The sequence below is a fragment of the Bombyx mori genome, chromosome 12 (genome assembly GCF_030269925.1).
Source record: "Bombyx mori chromosome 12, ASM3026992v2".
Classification (NCBI taxonomy): Eukaryota; Metazoa; Arthropoda; class Insecta; order Lepidoptera; family Bombycidae; genus Bombyx; species Bombyx mori.
In genome coordinates, this window is record NC_085118.1 from 3,227,489 (window position 1) to 3,251,275 (window position 23,787).

The 23,787-nt window shown below is 37.2% G+C and overlaps 2 protein-coding genes across 3 annotated transcripts; one reads left to right on the plus strand and one right to left on the minus strand.

Moving 5' to 3' along the window:
* Nucleotides 1–10,127: 10,127 nt before the first annotated feature.
* On the minus strand, nt 10,128–14,533 carry LOC101736486 (protein cornichon). Its single transcript, XM_004929389.5, has 4 exons — nt 14,337–14,533; nt 14,160–14,272; nt 11,589–11,732; nt 10,128–10,302 (listed from the first exon to the last, which is right to left on the minus strand). Exons 1-4 carry the CDS (start codon nt 14,484–14,486, stop codon nt 10,275–10,277), a joined length of 435 nt encoding a protein of 144 aa, XP_004929446.1. The 5' UTR covers nt 14,487–14,533; the 3' UTR covers nt 10,128–10,274.
* A 1,142-nt stretch (nt 14,534–15,675) lies between these two features.
* On the plus strand, nt 15,676–23,362 carry LOC101736625 (endoplasmic reticulum lectin 1). 2 transcript variants are annotated; one of them, XM_004929390.5, is made up of 8 exons: nt 15,676–16,103; nt 16,173–16,404; nt 16,758–16,922; nt 17,418–17,713; nt 18,793–18,846; nt 20,079–20,243; nt 21,645–21,807; nt 23,008–23,362. In XM_004929390.5, exons 1-8 carry the CDS (start codon nt 15,945–15,947, stop codon nt 23,325–23,327), a joined length of 1,554 nt encoding a protein of 517 aa, XP_004929447.1. In that variant the 5' UTR covers nt 15,676–15,944; the 3' UTR covers nt 23,328–23,362. The 2 variants fall into 2 exon arrangements, with proteins under 2 accessions (XP_004929447.1, XP_021205756.1); XM_021350081.3 differs by lacking the exon at nt 18,793–18,846.
* Nucleotides 23,363–23,787: the final 425 nt, after the last annotated feature.

Here is a 23,787-nt window from a genome sequence, read left to right on the forward strand (position 1 = left end):
ACGTGTTTGAAATGCTAATTTTCAACGTAACTCGAAAACTAAACACAGGTCACGGTGCCGCAATTTTTTTTTACTCCGTAATGAGTTTCACTCTAGACTAAGATATGATGAATACGAGATGTTTCGGCTTATACTTCTTAGATTAGCTGGTCTTTAAAAGGATACTATTTTACAATTAGTTATTTATAGTATTAGTAATAGTTTAAAAAAATGCGTAAGTCATTTTTTGAGTGCATTGGACGACATCAGGTCCTATTTGGTATGGAGGGTAGAAATAAGGAGCAACATCTTGTATCGTGGACAAGTTGAAAAAGTGTCCACATGTAAAGAGCAAATTATTGTTGGAAGATCAATGAAATAACGTTAGTGTAGGAAATGGAAATGATATAAATATAGGAATGACAAAGTGAAGTGTGCTGGACACTTTTTAATATACTGAGATGGCGCTTCTTACTTCTACCCTCCATACTATTTGGATTGACACAGACATCGTTACGTGAATGAGTGAATTAATTAATGTATGAACAGTCCCCCACTTTAAGACATGTGGTTGAAGGCTTAATTGTAACACTTTGTCATATTACGCCGGTAAGAGTGACGCCATCTATCGCCGAATAGTCGAACGAACGTCGAGGGACCCAGAATGCTCGAGGATTACAACGCCATCTATTGTCAAATAGCGGAAACTACTACTAGAGATGTGTAGAATATTCTTGAGAATTCTAGGGATGAGGTATCGGCTATAAAAGCGTTGTAGAGAGGGCACGCAGTTAGTCAGTAATCGGAAGGAGCTACTCGAAGCGAAACAACGAACGGGTCACCTGAAGCGAAGCGGAACAAGCGAATTGAGAGTTTTAAAGTGTTTGTTGAGTGTTTTAAAGTGCTTGTGAAGTGTTTAAGTGTTCTAAGTGTTGAAAACAGTTTTTAGTGAAATTTTATTTATCCCGAACCCTCAGCGCGTTACATTACCTTATAAATGAAAGAACTACGCGGCCGTAAAATTAACACACAAAAAGGTGCAATCACTCTATTTCATTATTCAGAGGTCATTTAACTGTTGTTCGTATTGATGTGGTTTCTTTAATTTCCTGCATGTGCATAAATGTTACCGCATTTTCAGCTGCAAAATTTGAGACAATGGTGTTCGCTTTCTATGCAAAATTATATTCGAATCAACGTTTCTCTCATCTCTCTCTCATCAACTCTATAAGTGTGGGAAATTTCATATTCCTCCGTCCGCGCAGTTTTCGTAAAAAGGGGTACAAAGATTTGCTTCACGTATTAATCTATAGATGCAATGATGAGCGAGCTACGGCTCACCTACCGTTAAAATGTTAATGGAACACAGATATCTAGTTGCAATGCCGCCACTTACTTTAAGATTTTGTCTCAATTTTAAAGAATACCAGCTGTCCTGCCCTTCAAAACGGATCATAGATTCGCGGCGCTACGGCAGTCTGATGTGTTTTTTTTTTTTTTCCTACCTAAGCTGATGATAGCCTTGAGAGGCTATATCAGCGTAACCTTTACTAGTAGGTGAGCTCACGGGGCTCAAACCGGATCGGAAACGCGACCCACTGAGAAGATCCGGCGAGAAACTCAGTGGGCTGTGTCAGAGGGCTAATTTACTCCTCGAGCCCTTCGTCGCAAGCGACGGGTTCGACGAGAACGATGACCGGTGCTTGAGGTACCTAGAAGCACCGTTAGTGGATCGGGAGGATCCGATATGACGTGTTTGGGGCGACGTTGACTGCTTTCCATTCTGTCCGCAGGATCAGGAATGTAGTTACCGGCGGCTACGATGAGAGGGTTCTCGTGTTGTGCCGCTTTACCGAAGTGGCTGTTGTGATACAAGTTCGATCGTTTATATATATAACGCTGATTGGCTGTTCCAATCGTGAATTAGACCGACTCAATCTTGACCGTGAGTGAAAGTCAGTGAGTGCGTACCATAGAGATGATTTTACAAAAGAATGAATCAACATTGAACATCGAAATCATAATAGCTCCTCTATATGTATTACTATCCATGCTTATTAAGAGAACGTCAATTGATGTCAATTAATGCATCCTTACAGGTTAGTACCAAGTGCACATGTGACATATGACGGCAGAAAAATGTAATGAAAAAATAACTTACTGAGGAGATAGCATACTTCGAAGTCCATCCAGAAAAGTTTTCTCTGAGATGTCACGGTAGGACACAACTTTACCCAAGCCTACCTTTTCAGTTTGGGCACCATTCAGTGTGCTTAGTGCGAGTTTTTTAACGTTTTCGATAGCGCAAAAGTTAGCTCATATTTGTATGGAATTGGATCGTTTGCCTACGTTTGAAGACTGCGGCTATTCTCTTCGGTCCGGTCCGCACAACAGTCGTCCCGGGACAGCTCAGTCTCCGTGACGCTAATGTCGAGTTTAGATCCAGCGTCCGGTACTTGGGGGTCAATATCGACCGGAGTTTGAGGATGACCGCCAACGCCGACATGCGGCGAGATTCCCCCTCCGGCCGGTGTTGGCCTCTAGGTTGCCGGTCAGGACTAAGCTCGGCATTTATAAGACGTATGTCCGTTCCCGTATCACGTACGCAGCTGCGGCCTGGTATCACCTCATCCCGCAGGGTATGCGGGCGAGGTTACAGGTCCATCAAAATCTGGCTCTTCGCACGATAGTAAGAGCAGGGCGTTACGTCAGAAATGCCGTAATCGCCCGGGATCTGGATGTGGAGTCGCTCGAGGAGTTCATCCGGAGGCTAGCTCGTAATCTTTACGAGCGGGCTAACGGTGGACCCCACGAGCATCTCCACAACATAGCTCCCTTGCATGCCAGACCACCTGATGGTCGGGCGCTACCAGGGGAGCTACTGGAACCCCCTACTATGGTAAGATAGTCGGGTTAATTGGAGTGATATGGGAATGCTCATAATGAGTGCCCCCACGGGACTGAGCTGTCCTTACTCGTCACTTCCCTCCCACTTCGTTGGGGTGACCCCTATGGGGACCCATTTCTCACCCCCGTTGGGTGGACCACTCCCCCGTCTGGGGAGTGTGTTAGATCAGACCCTCCCCGCGACGGTCTTCCCCTTCTGGGGAGCCCTGAGTGGGTGAGCGCCTAATTAGTGCCGCGGCCCCCCCTCTGGTTTGTAGAGGTGGGGCCGCGGCATGGGGCCGGTGGCGGGCCCCCCGTGCTGACTGTTGTCTATCTGATTGTATATAGTAGAGTAGTTAGTTTTAGTTTAGTCTAGTTAGTTGTAGTAAGATGTAAGAAAAAAAAAAAGCATTTAGGAAGCAGAGGACAGCAGCCGGCGCCAGGGTGCGTCGTCCACGGGCATCGCTCCACACAACAACAACGAGCCCATCATATTATGTTTATGTATGTATATTTCGTCGATGTTGTGCGGCCGATTACACGCTGCGAACAGCACCCCTCCCCTATTCTGGTCCTGCACCCACATCACCCTTTGCCTCGAGGCCCGTTCCGTACGTACGACGTACGAGGGGTACGACAACCCCTCTTGCTTGCTTGCTTGCCTACGTTTGCCGCTAGGGGCGCTGTTCCAACTGCATACAAAAATAGGGCTAACTTTTACGATAACGAGAACGTTAAAAAAACTAGCACTAACCACACATATTTCGGTCTCCAAATAATGGTACCACCAACATGGGCTTGTCAGTTGTTAATGCCTCTGTGATGCCCAAAAGTCCTCCGTGTCCGACGAATGCTATTAGGTAATCTCGAATGCTCTGTGAAGTATGAAACTTTATAAATAGTTGTTAAATTGTTTATAAATAATAGAAGTATGAAACTTTATATTTTTACTATTTTGAACTTAATAGTCATATGCATTACGTACCTGCATTTTACTGAATTTATTTGTAACCTCAAACAATATATGCGTAGAAGGGTTAATAGAGGTCGCAAGAAGAATAGTTTAGCGCACACAAAGTGTCACGAATGCTTCATTCATATTATTACCTAATTTAACAGAATACAAAAATCAAACGATTTACGAAAATATAGTTATGCATTGTTTGTTAAGGACGGTTGCCAACTGTTTCGCGTTATATTGTTTTTCAAAATATGAATAAGCTGATACTAAATGTATTCATGCTTAGTTTAATAAATAGATAATGTATTCCGTTTAGTTTAGAGTGCTCTTCCAGATGTCCACGGTCAAGATACGGTCGCCAGAAACGTGCGCCAGAAATGTCACACCTAGATCTGAAAATGACATTTCATAATTTGAGTATGGATCACGGATCGTTTGGAACCTCTGGGTCTTCGGAGGGACTTCGGTTCTCTCTGTATTTTGTACCGTATTTTGTACGGGGAGTGCTCTGAGGAATTGTTTGATATAATCCCCTCATCTCCTTTTTATCATCGCACCTCCCGCCATCGGAGCAGAGTTCATCCGTATTATCTGGAACCGCTGCGTTCATCGACAGTCCGTTTCCAAAGGTCGACGGTAACCACTCACCATCAGGTGGGCAGTATGCTCGTCTGCTTACAAGGGCTATAATAAGAAAAAGAGTAACGGTAGGGGACCAAGAAAATTTACAGTGAATGAACAAGAGATTTTCTAGATCCATCTAGAATTAAATTAGGTTATGCTGCACTTGTTGAATCCATTGATGTAACCTCACCTAATCATCTCCTTGGGCATAGTTGTACACTAATAAAACTGAAATCCAATTTATAAACGTTGAAACCAATTAATAATATAGTCGTTAAAACGTGATTTATTATGATTTGGTTGAACATAGACTTTTATGTTTCCTTCTTTGATGTACCTAACAAATCCTTCTGAATCTCGAAACACGACAAGGATATGTAGCTTAGTATCCCCTCCAGGCTGAGCCTTTACTCGCCCACCTGTCCTGGTGAAACTGAAAAGGCCTCCGGGCCACCAGTAATCTTTCAATTAGTGTATACATAATAGAAAAAAATAAATTGTACTTATGTAACAGATCATATTGGGGAATCCACTTCACATCCAGTACGTTTCCTACAAGGGTGCTTTCTTCAGCGCTATCTTCATATTTCCAGATGACTCTCTGCTTCAGTTTGGAAAGAGTTTTCATTATAATATCCTTCTAGTAGGTACTTTGGTAATGTAGATGTCTTGATTAAGGACCGACAACTAAATAAAATTACACCGTTTTTACATCATTCGTTTACGAAACGTTCTAAATACTGAAAACAGTAAGTTGAAACTCCTAGCGAGTCTTAGATATAGTAGAACTAACAGAACGAATAAATAACGAAAATAATAAATAACTTTTAAACGAATCTGGAATATGTACAATAAATCGTAGGTGCTTTCCGACCAAACATCTTTTTCTTTAAAACTAACATCAAACATCTTTACTGCGATTATTTCAAAATAGATATTAGAGTGACCGGTGGTTCGTCGTTTGAATCCCTCTTGAAACTCTTATTCAAACGTTTATGAATCTCCATGCGCCTCCATTTATATTCATATAAATATTCACATACATCATGCGTATGTAATTCGGTTGCATTCGCGGTGCGCAGAGGGCGTTACAGCTGGCCATCAGAAGAGCTAAGAACCAACACATAGAGGGTCTCCTGGAGACGGTGGATGAGGATCCGTGGGCGACCCTATCATATGGCGCGTAATAAAATACCCCCGTCGTTGTAGACGGTGACTGCTATCACGACCATCAACGCTGGTGTTCCACAAGGTTCGGTGCTCTCCCCCACGCTTTTCGTCTTGTATATCAATCACATGCTGTCTATTGACGGCATGCATTGCTATGCGGATGACAGCACGGGGGATACGCGATATATCGGCCATCAGAGTCTCTGTCGGAGCGTGGTGCAAGAGAGACGATCAAAACTTGTGTCTAAAGTGGAGAACTCTCTGGGGCGAGTTCCCAAATGGGGTGAATTGAACTTGGTTCAACTTGGGCTCGTCGCAAGCGACGGGTTCGACGAGGACGGTGACCGAATATATACGACAAGATGTTCTGCAATACTTTATTGTGTGATTAATGTATACTTGAAATTTCAAGAATGTTGAATGTAATGAAATATTGGGTGCATTTAAATATATAAGAAATATACGTTATTTTTAAAAACCGTTGTATTGTGACACCCATCGTACGACAATACGAAAAATGTTTTTGTTTCTGCCACGAAGCAAACAAGCGTTTCGGTTTGAAAGATAGACTCTAATTAAACATTTCATGTGTTTGGTGGTTTTCGTAAACATTTCATGTGTTTGGTGGTTATTACGTTACGATATCTGTGAGCTTCGGCTTCCATTTAAATTCGGTCGAGAATTCGTCTTATGTGCACAGACACAGTCCACTGAGTTTCTCCGGATCTTCTCAGTCGCGATTTCGATCCGATGGTAGATTCAGTGAAGCACCGCTTTCGCTAGGGCAAACTTTAACAAAGTCGTCAAGGCTGAGCCTCGTGAGCTTGCCTACACCTTCCGTGAAGCTAACATAATCAAGCTAATAATAGGAGGAACAAAACCCAATCCTATATGCATCTAGAGCCATACTAAAAGAAATAAAATAAAGTATTGAACGAATTTCGATAAAACCAAATACAATTTGAAGCTATAAAACATATAACTTACGATCTTTGGAAAGAACTCTCCTCTATTGTGTTCTCCACTATTATATATGTTTTTTTTTTTTTTTTTTTTTTTTTTTCCTACCTAAGCTGATAGCCCTAGCGGCTATTTCAGCGTAACCCTAACTTTAGTAGGTGAGCTCACGGGGCTCAAACCTGACGATGTTGCTAACACGAACCCTAGCAAGAGTCGTGCTTCGCAGAATCTACCACCGGATCGGAAACGCGACCCACTGAGAAGATCCGGCGAGAAACTCAGTGGGCTGTGTCTGAGAGTTAATTTACTCGTCGAGCCCTTCGTCGCAAGCGACGGGTTCGACGAGAACGGTGACCGGTGCTTGAAGTACCTAAAAGCACCGTTAGTGGATCAGGAGGATCCGAGATGACGTGTTTTGGGCGACGTCGACTGCTTTCCATTCTGTCCGCAGGATCGGGAATGTAGTTACCGGCGGCCACGATGAGAGGGTTCTCGTGTCGTGCCGCTTTATCGAAGTGGCGCATGGACGCCGACTGCAGATACTTACTGATGGACTCTAAGTCCAGGTCGTCATGGAGGTCGACGTTCCTGACGAACCACGGGGCTCCGACGGCTATCCTGCAAAAACGGGATTGAATAATTTGAAGGGATTTTAAGTGTATGCGGGCCGCGTGAGCGAACACTACACTTGCATAGGTCATGACGGGGCGTATGCAAGTTTTGTAGAGTGTCACCTTATTTCTAAGGGACATTTTACTTCGCCTACATATCATCGGGTAGAGCCGTCCTAGGATGAAGGCGGCACGATCGCGTACCGTCTTGATGTGGGGGCGGAATGTCATCCTACTGTCGAGGGTGACGCCTAAATATTTGACCTTCGGGGCCCACGGTATGGGCTGGTCGTACATCGTGATTGGGCGAACGGCGGGGGCGGGGGTGTTGACGCGCCTAGTCGGGAGAGGGATGCTCAGCGTGGTGTTCGGAGGGCGACCCCTTTTGAAGAGCACCGCTGTGCTTTTCGTGGGGTTAATGTCGATGCGCCACTTCCGGAACCACTGTCCCATGGTGGTAGCTGCGGTCTGAAGTCGTCGATGAAGCAACGCCTTCTTCCTACACGAGTAGTAGATGGCGGTGTCATCGGCGAAGAGCGCCAGATGGGTCTCCGGAGACCGGGGTATATCGTTAATATACAAACTGAATAGTAACGGGGAGAGGGCGGAGCCTTGCGGGACTCCGGCTGTGACGTGACGGGGCCGGGAACGCGTTCCCTCGACTCGATATCGGAACGAACGGTTCGACAAGTAGTCTCGTATGATGAGCACGAGCCTGTCTGGCACTCCCATGTTATACAGTTTGTATATCAAACCGTTGTGCCAGACTTTGTCGAACGCCTTCGCTATATCGAAGAAGAGGGCTCCTGTCGGAATGGGTTTCCGCCTGTTCAGCCCTAGTAAGATGTGCTCCGTGAGGCGGTGCACTTGATGGACGCACGAGTGTCTGGCGCGGAATCCTTATATATGTCTTTCTTCAAACGAGCTTTAAGGAATCCCTAGCATTAGGCTGTGCAGCTAGCATTGCTAACGTCCGTAAGCGTCGATAACCATTCGCCATCAGTGTGCTTAGTGCGAATTTCACAACGTTCTCAAAACGTAAAAGTTAAGACAATTTTGTATGCAGTTGGAACAGCGCCCCTAGCGGCAATCGTACGCAAACGATCCCATTCCACACAAATATGAGCTAACTTTTACGTTATCGAGAACGTTAAAAAACTCGCACTAAGCACACAGGTGGATCGTTTGTCTGGTTGCAACAAAAAACGTAACAGATTAGACTACACCTAAAATGAATATAGTCGTATCTTATCTTTCGATATTGATGGTTTCTTAAGATGTAGGCAGTATTTTATAAACCCACTATATAAAAGACATTTTTATTTGTTCATTCAATATTTGATTATATTAGATTTGTTGAAGTATCTAGGAATTGAATTGAATTTATCGCAGGTCAACAACTGCATGAACACTTTGTATATATAGGTGAATTACGTATAGGTAGTATAAGTAAATTAACATTAGAATGAATATTGTGATTTTGTTTGTTTGGACGAAATCGGAATAGTAACCCTCTGAGAAAATCTATCGAAATACACAAATATTAATAATGTTATGGATTACGTATCACGTCAAACTCTACGAAAAGTTCGCCAAGTACGGTTACGAAGGTTTCTATACCTGTTTTATATTTATATCTTGTTCTATGCCTATACCTGTTTTATGCCTATACCTGTTCTATGCCTATACCTGTTCTGTGCCTATACCTGTTCTATGCCTCCCTCCTCGCGTCGTTTCCTCACTGCTGAGGGTCGTGACCATTATATGTCGACAGGATTTTGCTCCTTGTAATGTCCCGCCAGCGCCTCCGCGGTCATTGGCCGCATGAAGGGCGTCGTGGAACGGGATCTCTAGTGTGGTGCGGATTTGGTCGAACCACTTTGTCGGACTGCGCCCGCGCGGTCTCTTTCCCTCGATCTTCCCTGTCACGAATAGTCTCTCTAAGCTATCCGGTGTTTTCCGAGCAATATGACCGAAGTACTCGAGTGCGCGGCGAAGGCAGAGTGTGGACAGTCTAGTCTTGATCTGCAGTTGATGTAAGATAGACAGATTGCTTCTCTTCGCTTTTCAAGGTATCCAGAGCATTCTTCTCCAGCACCACATGTCAAAACCATCCACACGTTTGCGATCAGCTGCTTTAAGGGTCCAGGTCTCCGCTCCGTATAGAAAAATGGAAAAGACTAGAGTATGTCTATATCTTTCTTCGAGTTCTTCTTTTGAGTTCTATGCCTATACCTTTTCTATAATATACCTGTTCTATGCTAATATAGCTGTTCTATGCTAATATACCTGTTCTATGCTAATATACCTGTTCTATGCTAATATACCTGTTCTATGCTAATATACCTGATCTATGCTAATATACCTGTTCTATGCTAATATACCTGTTCTATGCTAATATACCTGTTCTATGCTAATATACCTGTTCTATTCTAATATACCTGTTCTATGCTAATATACCTGTTCTATGCTAATATACCTGTTCTATGCTAATATACCTGTTCTATGCTAATACCTGTTCTATGCCTATACCTGTTTTATGCCTATACCTGTTTTATGCCTATACCTGTTCTAGTGTTAGAGCTGCAGACGTCACGCTTGAATCATCTTTATGATTCTGATCTTGTGAGACATTCGAACTCATTTCTCAAGATGAGTGGCGGCATTTATATTGTAGATATCTAAATAATTTATATGTATAATTTATGTCTTATGGGTTCCGGTAACAATTAGCATCAGCTCGTCCACAGTCCACACATCTCAGCAATAAAAAACAAAACATCTTACATAATAATATATCCCTTTTGCCTTATTAATAAAATTGATGGAAACTAGCAACTGAAAACGCGGTTATTTTTTCCCTATACGAGTTGAATTTGGAACAGCAACATTTTATTAATAAATCTACTTTATGGTGGCAGAAAAAAAAATAAAAGAACCATTTAAAATTTATTTTATTTCACGAATTCACCACATTCATATAACCGACGACAGTCACATTCATAATACAAGAGTTTTGTTCTAATTAAACAATAAATTAGTGGACTTATTGGAGTATCCTATTCACTATTATTAACACTTGCTTACGCCGCAATCAACACCACGATCATTCTGAAATTAAAAGATATATTGAAAACTTCTGATCACAAAGTTTATAGTCTTCTTCTATTTAAAGCATATACATAAATCAACATTACATTCAGCTGACAGAATTTTTGTAAACAAAGGTTCAGAGTTGTTATAATCTGTTAAAAATAATTCTAATTGGTTGATAAAAAAACAATTTTTGATGCCGCTTGCTGGATGCTGTGGAGTTTTCATTAGAGCCCCCAAGATATGGAAACGAGAATGCTAGGCGCCTACCATAAGGAAACTGACTACAAACTAGAATACATGACTCGAGCAAACATGTAGGACTGTGGGACTGTTATCAATTACAATTTTTTTTAAACTAATAATGTAACATTTATGGTACTCGTTGACAAATAGTTAAAAACAATTTATCAGGTTATTTGTTTTGTTGTTATTAATGTTTACAGAATATTGTGTTTTTTAATACTGCAATAAAATGTTGCCTACTTTTGAATTTAGATTTAATTCTTTGCTTTAAATTCTATGTTTCTCGTTTTAAGGGGGAATTATTACTGCAAATGAACTCAATGAATAATAGACATCCACATATTCTGGAAAACGCATTTATAATTTAATAGGATGGCCAGCCAGCTCGAGAGATTTAAGCATACACGGAGTAAGATTGGAAAATGGAAAAAAACAGGACCAAAAATAAAGTTCCTATTTCAATCAGATTGTCAAATATTAAACACGAATTACAAGAAGAATGGATAGATAGATAGATAGTGTATGCTTAACAACAAATAGGCCGTGAGCATTTGCCTATGCTTGAAATAAATAAACAATACAAAAATGTTTTTTCTGTGAATTTTTTCTTAGTAGCTTTTTGACAAGATATTTCCAGTGTAGAATACGGTATTTGATTACATGCACTCTTTAGATTTGGGCAGCATTGTGTAAGTGTACAAAAAGTATGATGACTATGACAGTCCAATGCTATGTCAATAAAAGGGTTTTTTTCTTTTAGAAAAAACTTTAACAAATACTTATGTGATTTAGGAAAAAGCAGAGGACAGTATCAGATAGAGGCAGGCAGTAACTTTATACTGTACCATCTAGTTTAAATTTTGTCCTTTGATAAAGCTTAATCATCAGAATATTCATGATGTTTGGTTGTTATGTATGCACTTCTTGCACCTCTCTAAATTCGTCTGTTAAGGTGTGTAAGTTGACAATTGAATCCCAAGGAGTTGAATATGGATGATCTCAAATCATTGAGATTGTTTAAAGCGTGGCTAACCAAGAATGATTTTGGTTCAACATACCCATAAAGATATAGGAAGAACGACAGCAAGTAAAATGCCAGCTTTATCCAGCCTTCCCTCTGACATGAAGTTAATACATCTGCATTCATAATACTTGTCGGGTCATACAGACCTGGACCTGACATGACTGGCCTTGTGTAGTATCTGAAACATTAATAGTTAATCAAGTTATCTATCCCCTAAGAAAAGTTTTAATTTTTATCATTCTAATATCTACCAATTACTAATTTGTAAATGCAAAATAAATTATTAACCAATCTAAAATTCAATTCAATAGCTTTATTTAAGAAAGTAAGGTAGTTGCTGTTAAATTTTAATTACTAGGAAATTTTATCACTACATTTTTTTTGGTTTATTGTTATTTGTTGTATTATTGTAATTAAATCTTTTGTTACTTGTAGAAACTTGTAGTTTGAAGTTAAGTTATACTTATACATACAATTTGAGTTGTAAACAATTTTTAATGATGTTATTTATACATTATATTATTCATATTCAAATCTAATACATATTTATATAAATACAAATCATAGATAAATAACAGATGACTATAGTTGATTGGACTAGCAATTGCAATTGCACTAGCGATTTACTTTGTTTGTAATAGTATTATGTTACCTTACAAAAGCTCAACAACAAAATATCAATTCAAAGGGGATGGCCCATTTTAGGCCCAAAGCGGACAATAGATTATAGAAAAAATACTTAGTGCATTAATTTTGTCATAAATAAATATGCATTTACTTTCTTGCAAATAAGCGCCACTACAGTTTACAATAAGTAGTTTAAAAAAAGTAACTCTATTGAAAAAAGAAGGATTTTTATTTTTGCGGGAAAAATATTGCCAGCTTCAAAACCTTTTACGTATAAAGTAAATATTTGAAGTATATAAATAAAACATATAAATAAATCATTTTAAGTATTATCATTAATTAATCGACTTTAATGGATTTTATGCACATAAAATAACATCGAAGACATACCCATTGGACTTTAACTTGTAACTATACTTGAGACCTTAGAACTTATATCTCAAGGTGGGTGGCGCATTTACGTTGTAGATGTTTGTGGGCTCGAGTAACCACTTAGCAACACCAGGGTGGCTGTGAGCTCGTCCACCCATCTAAGCAATAAAAAAAACTTTACTAGTATTGTTATTTAAATATGTACAACTAAAACAAAAACATAAAAAATAATGTTTACTCGTAAAAAAAAGATTAAGATATAAATCAATTATCGGTTATCTAAAAAAATTATCGATATATGAATTTCATGTAATTATTTTTCTTTATACTGACAACACTGAATTTAATCTGACTGACTGACACTTCGCTTGCTGCTCGTGGTGTTGTGCTTGCGTACAAAATGGATGTGTTTTGATTTTTCTTCGATTTATTTTACTTTTATCAATAACGTTTCATACTACGACTAAAAAACATTGTGTGAATTGTGGTTTTACCCTGACCGAGATTTAAAACCGTGTATATGCTCTCTTTTGCTATTTTTAGATGATACTAATTGTGTATGAAGATGAAGAAAATATAGATATTTAAAGAATTAAGTTTGTTTTTTATACCCTATTGGATAAAAATACATTAGGAACATCTTAAACATTAAGAAAAGAAAAGTTCTTGAAGTATCTCATAATCCGACACTTATATAGAAAATTAACCTCAAAACGAGTTTTTATTTTTATTATATTTTTTATAATAGTGGCGTCAATTTCAATATATTTTTTAGATATCCAATACATTTAATTGATTTGAATCAGTACATTTTTATAGTAATATTTGATGTCCATCTTGGGCCTAGCACACTATGGAGAGTGGGCAATCCCCTTTGTGAAGATTTTAAACAAACAAGCAATAACTACATTTTTTTTACAATGCCTGTAGTTTAATTGTTGTGTTATACTACAGAATTAAAAAAATAAAGGCCTCTTGTGTTAAATTGGGTCACTGGACTGAAATAGCTTTGCTCCAGGCTCCAGTAAGCAATTAATACAAATCCACTGTGACCTAGTTCTTGTAATAAAAAATTTACGATCCCTATGGGGGTGCCCTTTTGGCAGGGAAATTGATGCCAATTTAGACAGAATTGACATGAAATAATTAGTGATGCAAAATAACCAATAATGTAACTTTAAAATCCTCAACGACATAATCTAGTTGCTGTTTCAAGTGTGGCATACCAGATGTATTGGAGATATTGCAAAAACAGTGACAGGCCTTACTATTGATGTCCAAGGTAGCATTAACATTGTCTAAAGTTTACATTTTACTGTTTTTTGGAGGCTCATCGATCAAGTGTAAAAATGAAAAGTTGAAAATGAGCCTACAAGCTTAAAAACTGAAGTAATCCTTTAAAAAAAAAATTAAATTTCTTAGATTTCATACATGACAGTTTACAAAAAGGTTAGCTCTTTAAAAAGCTATGAAATATGAATACAAGAGGATATATATTATATATACATGTATAATAAGTTCTATTGTTCAATTTTAGAATGCTATATCATGAATATTAATGTGTGACTACATAATAGTGTGTATTAGTAGTGTCTGCATGTCTTACCTGTGTATGTGGTATAGTATTAAAGGAATGTTGATCAATAACGAAAACCATTCTCCGGACAGCAAGAACAGTACATTAATGAGCAAATGCAGTAAATATTCCGGCAAAACCAACTGAAACAGACGTGAAATGAGGGTAATTCAAAAATACATAAACTTAGGTTATAAATAAACTTACAGGATTCAAACTATTGCATTGATCGATGGGATTTTTGTAGTCAGTTTTTAGTTCGTCGAAGGCTATAACGTGAAATATAGAGAAAAATATTAAAAATGCATCGGTTATTAAGGCAACAATATACGCAAAGGCTGGAAAACTAAACGCCATCTTCAAAGTTTTACAATGCACTTTAGAGCAAGAAATGAATTGACATTTGACAGTAGTAGTAGTAGCTTTTAAACAAGAAATGCAAAGATATCAAAGCATATTAGTTATAATATAATTTTATTTATTTTTGTTAGATGAAAAATAATATGGACGGAAATGAGGTGATATGATTAATTTGAGACTGTAATCGCTTGTTATGAAATTAAATGAAAGGGATGAGTTCGTTTAACAAAGCCTCAGTAAAATGGTGGTTATCCAATAAGATTTACATGGACTTTTTGAAAAAACCGAGAAGCCATATATAGCTGTCTTAATAAGCTACATTCCCACATTTGTGCATTTTCGCAAATCTAAATAGTTAAATCATCGATATTGCATGTTTAAATCTGAGGAAACATAAACAATTCACACAAATAAATTCCCTTTTTGCGTATGGTCTTGAACCTTGTCTTTAATACTAAAATTTTAATCTGTGACGTTGTCCGTCTTTCGTTTTTTTATTTTTAATACCCCAGACAGACGAGCATAAGGTCCACCTGATGGTGAGTGGTTATCGTCGCCCATAGACTTCAACAATGCCAAACCGCTGCCTACTGAACCTACTTTCATTAAGTATGTAATGATAAAAGAAATTAAAAAAGTCTAAATAAATATTGACAGATTTTAAGAGCTTTTCTTTACCTATTCGCTGGTAGCTTAAAAGGGAATGTTCCAGCTACGCGCAATATGAGTAAACTGAGAGTAGGACTTTTTGGGGGGAACGCGAGGAGTGAAGTTGTGTGATTTGTTTTTGTCTATTTAGTATTTATTCAGATTTAAATGTGTAATAACGGTGGCTTATTAACTATTTATTATCTGTGAAAGTGCACAAATGCGGGAAAATGAAACAAAGCCGCTGGACGTAATTTCTCGGGATCCTCCAAAAAGTCCACTGAAAAAATCTCAGTAAATAACCACCATTTTACTGAGATTATAAATTTCATTCCATATCATCTCATCTCATCTCATTTCATTTCATTTCATCCCAGTTGATTAATGTTTCAAATTAATCATCTTCATTTCATTTCATTTCACTCCATATTATAATTTTTCATAAAAATATCAATATAAATTAAAATAAGACTTGACTAAAAGGTCTTAGTTACCCTTTCATAAAACCCCATAAAAAAACTGAGAGTGAAACAATGAAAAAAAAATTCGTGACAAATGACAGCATGCCAAGTCAGTCTGGTCGAAATAAATAATCCGTCTAAATTAAATTACCCCTTATTGTTGTTCTGTGTGCAATGTTTGGGTCACGTTTCAATTTTATTGGCGGTATTGTGTTTTATTTTGACATATTCATTTAAATTGTTCGAGTAAATTAAATAAAAAAATCCAACGCTCGACTAATTATTAAATTAAAACCAAAAGATATTAAATAAATATGTGTAGGCGTGATTAGTAAGAAATAGCAAAATGAGAGTGAAAATTGTTATGTTAAGTTTAGTTTATAGCTGCATAGGTATTGAACATGACTTTAAAGGATTCGATGATAGCATTTTGTTTGGGATAAATTGGCCTGGTAATCCCAATTTAAACGAAAATTTTGTTGATGGAGAAAAAAACAAGTCTCAGGTGATATATCTACCTACCATTAAAGTTTTACACAAAACTACATGTTCTAAAATAAATAATTTTGTTTAGAACCAAGAGTTAGTTAAAGTAACAACAACAAATAAAGAGAGTTACGAATGTCAACTGCCGGAACTTCGTAGTACGGAGTCTACCAGCATTGATGATTACGATGGTCCATCACCGCTTCACCTTCTAAAGCCTTTGATGAACAAAGAAATGTGTTCATACAGATTGGAAAGCTATTGGAGCTATGAAGTATGCCATGGAAGGTATATCCGGCAGTATCACGAAGAAAGAGAGGGTATGTTTCACTGTATTTAAAGGTGTTCAACTCATTACTCTGTGAATTGATGGATTTTTTGTCCCATGAAAACACTAACCACAAGTAAAGCTGTATTAGTTCAAATCTTTTCAGAAATAACAAAACTACAAACCTTTTCGGTAATATTTTAAACAAAGAGTGCTTTTAACAACAAAATAATTGTTAAAATGTACTAATACAATTTGCCACAAACACTTGTAAAAATGAAAGCTTTTTTAATTTCCATCTATGGACTAACATTATTTTACAGATACAGTTATGAAATTAAAAATTTGAAATCCTTCAAGATATTATATATAAACCGTTTTCAAACTCATTTGTTTTTTTATAAGGCAAACAAATCAACACCCAAGAATATTTCTTGGGATATTGGAGCTCTGAAAAGCAGGCTAAGCTGGAGGCTGAAATGAAAGCGGCACAGGAATCCAAACAAATCCCCAAGACCACCAAAGTAGAGGGAGTTGCTCTACCTAACGTTGAAATAGTAATGGATGATGGTATGTTTACTAATAACTTAAATTTTCAGCCAAAAGTATGTTATATAAATAATTAAAAACCATCAATCTGGTATTTATTTATAAAACATACCTATTATTGTTCATCAATTGATTTCATTGAAATTCATCAAATCTGTGATTGAATTAAATTAATCAAAAGTTATCTAATTAATATTATAAATGAAAAAGTGAGATTGTTGTGTATTGTTACTCGTTAGACAATTATGCATTTATTCTACTTGCTGGTGAGGTTATCATCATCAGTCATATCACAATCATATCATGAGAACCGTCAACCAGCTGATTGTTAATGAGGGATGTTTTCAAACCTCATCAGAGTCTAAAATAATATGAAAAGTTGCTCTGCATCAGTTCATATTGTGGTGCCGCTTAGACCACCATATGTGTGGGAATTATGGCTATATATGTATTAATTGAGTCTTTACATTTCTCAGTCATTAAAAAATAATATTGATAAACAATTTAAATTTTTAGGTACAATTTGTGATTTAAATGGCAAACCACGACTAACTAGGGTTCATTATGTGTGTTACACACATGGAAAGCATGAGGTTTATTCCTTCAGAGAGACTTCTACTTGCGAGTACGAGATCATTATTCTGTCGCCGTTTCTATGTGAACATCCACAGTTCAAACCTATGGATGTTAGTGAGAATGTTATAAACTGCCTCCCAATCGGAGACGCTCCAAGGAAGCCAAGGGACTTATTGAAAATGGAAGCGAACAGTTTGAGATTTCATCATCAGAGCATAAGACTCATGGATAATGCTGTATGTACTATATTATTACTATATTATGTGTGAAAGATAACTAGCAGTAATATACCTTATTATGCTTGTTTGTTGAAATAGAATTTAGGCTTATTTTAGTTAAGATTTGTTCCATTATTAATTTCAAACATGAAGACTGATAGTATATTAACTTTGAGTTCCAGCAGTTTGATGATAGTCATTTGTATAAATGCTTAACAGCAAGGAATCTCTTAATGAGGTAGAACTTACAGCTTTTCTATTATATTACAAGTAGAATGGCATAATGTTTAGCTCAAAAATTAAGTCAATGTCTCAATTCTATATCTGACATCATACAATTAATTACAAGGAATTGTTCTATTTTCTAAACTTTTCTAAGTTCTAAATTTTTAACCTAAAATTTTAATATCCATTAATTTAATATTATTAAAACTAATATTGGAAAAGTTTCTTTTAAAGCCTTCATGCCTTCAAATGAGCTTTAAAATTGTCAAGGCTACCACTTATTCAGAATGCAGTTTCACCACTTAGAAGGATCAGGGCTTGACATTTCCAAATAACGCTTGTCCATTTCCAATAATTATAAACATATTAATAATATGTAAATTACAACAAATAAACATAATATATTAGATTAGTACATAAAATGACTATAACTATAGAAAACTATAGAAAAAAATGTTCTGTATTACTGAGTCTCACCTGTCTGCTCTGTAATGTTTTGTTAAGTACTGTTGCTGCTTGTAGCACAATTTTCAGCTGTAGTTAACAACACAAGGGAAACAGCCCACTGAGTTTCTCGCTGGATTTTCTCCGAGGGTCACGTGTCTGATCCGGGGTTAGATTCTGTAAAGCACTGCTCTTGCTAGGGCCAGTGTTAACAACACCTCCGGTTTGAGCCCCGATGATGCTTAACTCTAATGATATTATTTTAAACGTCATGAAAATACTCAGAACTGTTAGATCCGGGTCCGGTAATAAATGAAGCAAATCTTTTAATATTACACTTTTTGTTTTTAAGTTTATTATTTAATTTGGATTTTGTTTTGTATTTACACTGTAGTTGCTTGTATTAACACTGTTATTGGCACATTCAGGACCAGACAGTTAAGGATATACTTGCAGTTTTGAAAGTCGGAAAATTTGAGAAGGTAAGTTTTTCGTAGTACCACCTTATTCTGTCCATACAAACAAAATTAATAATTTATATTGTATTTAGCCCATTTAGAAATATTATAGTTTTTGAGATAAATTTTTTTTGGGATTGAGTAGTTAGGTTGTTACGTTTTTTTTAATGTTATACTATTACTTTTTGTGGTATCTTAATGTTTGAATATTTTACTGAATTTGCTTCCAACTGGTGGCATATCAGGAGAGGCACAACACACAATACATTAACAACAATATTCTCAATTTCTGCCCCAAAGCTGTTGTTCCGGTTTGAAGGCTTAACATTGATGATCAGTGATATTTCTAGAATTAGATTCATTTGTTTTTGGTCTTCAAAATAATAGAAAAACCAAAAAAGCTGGCTTTTTCCAACCATGGCGAACTTCTCTACAGGCTAAATAAGAAAAACATAAAACTTCATGGAAATTTTTTTTATCTCTTCAACGAACTTAATGTTGCAAATAAGAAAAAAAAATTTTTTTCATGTATCCTATAACATTACAAAACACAAAATGTAATGCATAAAAATGAATGTAAATCTTGAACTGTAAGTGATTATGGTCATAATGTCCTAAAATAGCACAACCCCGTATCTTCCCACGGGTGTCGTTTTATACAATGCCTTTCCGACTAAGGAAATCATCGGAAATTGGATAGTAGTGCTCACAGTATTACACTAACGTAGTCCGATCGCCAATCTCCATTTATTGGTGGTTGGATATATTTTAAAGCTATACGGGTAACACCATCCTGACTAGTAGCTGCTTATCATTCATTTCTTGAGGTTTGAAGGGTGTGACAGGAATTGTACAATCCAATTGGGACCTCGCGTCTCAAAGTGGGTCTCCAAGTTGAGAGCTCTACGGACTCTGATAACCACTTTAAAGCGAATAAATAGGATGTGAGAGTGCTCCTCAATTTTGACAATAAAAAAGGGAATACTAGTTTCATTAACTATATAATAACTGAGAGAGCGCAGTTATATTCATATTGTATTGTGATTTTGATAGATATGACACGTATCATTGTAGCTCCTAAGCTATGAAAACGTGACTTTAAAATATAGTTTAAAAAATAAAGCGAGAAAGAGACAGCGCGTTTTCTTACCTTTACCGTTACATTGTACTCGATCCCTAAAATTTAATCGATAGAACTAAAATCGGAATAAAGTTTTCGAATAGTTTTTTAATATTAATGACGTAACGTTTTTCAGGACGGCGAAACCCATTTGAAATTCGAACTGCACCCGCTGGGTGACGACGAGGATATGACGTCAGACCCACCGAAGCCAGTACCGAGCGTCGACAAGCGCCCTCCGCCAATCACGGATGATTCTCCCGTACGAGCCTTCCTTAACGGGGAAAATTGTCTAAATGGTGTAAGTTGAACCTGGAGCACTACCATACAATGTCTGTCGTGTTGAAATGCAACATAAACGAATGAAACGAAAGTCTTTTAATTTTTACGCTAGAGAAGTTTGACTTAGAAGTTAAACGATATATCACTGCCTTTAACTCTGATTGCCATGTAGGTCACCGGTGCCCTACGTGTCGCATTGATGGAATTAAGTCGAATTCTGTCACTAAGGTGCCGGAAGATCTAGTAGGCTTTGAGAAAGACGAATCCGAAGATACTCTGACTACAAAAAGACTAAAACATACATTAACAAACAAAAGAAATGAATTTGATTAATATGAAACATGGCATGAGATGAGTGATATGAGATGAATTATCCTCCTTGCGTCGATAATCCACAGTGCTGAGGATCGTGGCCTCCTCTAATAACTTTCTCCTGCATTATCTAAGAATGAGAATGAGAATGAGATTAATTATAATCTCAGTAAAATGGTGGTCATTTATGGTGGTAAATTATTATTATATTGTTTATTATATTGCAAAAAATAATATAAAGAAATAAATTTAGACAGATAATACTTTTTTTTGTTGCTTGTATGGAATTTACGTTTTTCCTATTGCTGTGAAACATGACAAATTCTCGTAGGTTGGCACCGTTTGCCCTTGCCCCAAAGGTCCTTTTTATAGTAATGGGAGTAGTGGCAGCATCATCAGCAGCAGTAATATCAACAGTAGCTGTAACTTTTTAGCATTCGTTAGAGAACAAACGCTGCTCTAAGTTAATTTGCGACAAAGTAAACTCAATGTCATCATTATCATTTTCATCTTCAGCCCAGGAATGGTATCGATGTTGAATAAACATCGATGTTTAGCTGGAAAACATCGATGTTTTGGTTTCGATAACATCGACACATCGATGTTATGAGAATAAAATATCGAATTATCGAAACGTCCATATATTATATTTTAGGGCTATCTAACGGTGGATGTACTTTCTAGCTTAAACTAGATGACATTGATTAACCTAATTGAAGGTAAAGGAAGGTAAGCCGTACTACATAAATGTGTGAGAAATTAAGAAAATTGTAAATTGTGAAGTGTGATGTCGGAGTCAAGTCCAATAATGAAACGGCCGCTTATAATCCGTAAAACGTAGTTTTTATTAATAAACACGTATAATAAATAAAACAGACAGTTTTTTTTAACAAAAACATCGATGTTTTGCTATCGATGTTTATCGTACATCGATACTTTTAAATCGATGTTTTTCTAATATCGAGCATCCCTACTTCAGCCTACAGACGTTCATTGTTAGCCATAGCCCCTCTCAAGATGGGCCATGACGACGTAGCCTGCACTGTTCGCGATTGGAACATTCTCACAATCCGATTTCGATAAATCATACACAATTTCTTCATTTCAGGGTACAGGCTGGTGGAAATACGAGTTCTGCTACGGGAAGCACGTGCTCCAGTACCACATAGATCGCGCCGGCGAGAAGACCACCGTAATGTTGGGTCGATTTGATGAGAAAGCGCATTTGGACTGGATCAAGGATAATAAAGGGAAAGCTCCGAAACCTATAGGTATCTGTTTGAACTATGACTCGACTGATATAGAGACGCGAGGGAGATTTAAAAAAAAATCTGCATAGATGGGTGGACGAGCTCACAGCCCTCCTTATGTTAAGTGGTCCCCGGTTTCCAAAGACATCTACAACGTAAATGCGCCACCCACCTTGAGATATGAGTTCTAAGGTCTCAGTATAGTTACAACGGCTGCTCCACCCTTCAAACCGAAACGCATTACTACTTCATGGCAGAAATAAGCAGGGCGGTGGTAGTTACCCGCGCGGACTCACAAGAGGTACCATCAGCAATTACGCAAATTAAAATTTTGCGGGTTTGATTTTTATTACACGATGTTATTCCTTCACCTTGGAAGCCAATCGTGAATATTTGTTGAGTACGTATTTCATTAGAAAAATTGGTACCCGCCTGCGGGATTCGAACACCGGTGAATCGCACGACACGAATGCATCGGACGTTTTAACGTTTAGGCGACGACGACTTTAAAAATTCGGTTCGATGAAGATCCGATATCCTTATGTATCCTATTGTAAATGTGAGAGAAGAATAAGTAAGTGAAGGTAGTAAGTGAATTGTGATTTGAAAAATTTGGATTACTGGAGCTCACTTTCCAACTCTGCGAATTGGATATCATTTGACTAACGTACTGCAGTATAAATTTATATAATACGTAAATACTACATCAAGAGGTGAAAGGCTATCTGTTTTAATCGATATTTTTGAAAAATTACAGGAGAGCCATTTATAGTTTGAAATTTTAATAATAACATTTAAAAAAAAACTTTTCCAGATATTTGAATGGGGTAAACTTAATTGAACTTCAATTAATCGAATTGTTGATACTAATACCAAATAAAACGGACTCTTAATTACAAAGACTAGTCCGGTAGTCGAAATTCGACTATTTATAAGTTTGTATTACGATTCTATTGTCAAAGACTACTATAATCACAGATTTCGCCAATACTACAACAATACTTAGATTTTTTTTAAGGGATTTTGTGACCTGGTAACTAAGACCTTTAAGTCATATCTTATTTTTATTTATATTAAAAAGTAACAGTAAAAGGGGTACAAAGTTTTTGCTTCACGTATTAATATATAGATAAATGTCGGGTATTAAGCGAAATGTCGGTTAAACAATAGTCTTTCCTGTCGATATAATATACTTAAATACTTAATTTATATTGTTTTCAGATCAAAGAATTTCAATATCGCATTTCTATTCGAACGGCGACGTTTGCGACAAAACCGGCCGACCCCGGCAGACCGAGGTCAAACTTAAATGTCTAGAGAATTCGTCGAGTCCAGCTCAAGTCTCCCTGTACTTGTTGGAACCTAAAACTTGTCATTACATACTGGGCGTGGAATCGCCTTTGATATGCGACATATTGCCTTTGGCCGACGAGAATGGCCTTATAAAAACTGTGAGAGAGGCCTTGGAAAAGAAGAAGGAGAGGAGTGAGGCTGTCGATGATGTCTCAGACAAGAATGTACCAAAATACGAGAATGATTAGTTGTAATAAATGTTTGATTTTTGTTGGTTTTAAAATTGTTGTTGTTTTTTTTAAACATATTACGACATAGGGTAGGTCTTCGACCGAGCTCCGACGCTTCGACGATATATATAGTATAGTATGGTGTATATATAGAACAGCGGTCGGGAAACTTTTTTAATTAATACCCCAAAATATTTTTGTGTAAGTTGATATCTTTTATATTATAGCCCCCATGATAATTTCGTAAAAAAAAAAATTTTTTTTCGTTTCATTTTGTTTCATCGAATTTGAAATCATAACGATTCCAAAGAATTTTCACTTCAATATATACTTTTTACTCACAAAAGTTTCATTTTTACCCCCCAAAATTTCATTTTACCCCATTTGGGGTAATTTGTAATTTACCCCGGTTCCCCGACCGCTGATATAGACCAACAGTCTGAATGTTCTTGTTCGGAACTTGTATACAATATACTTA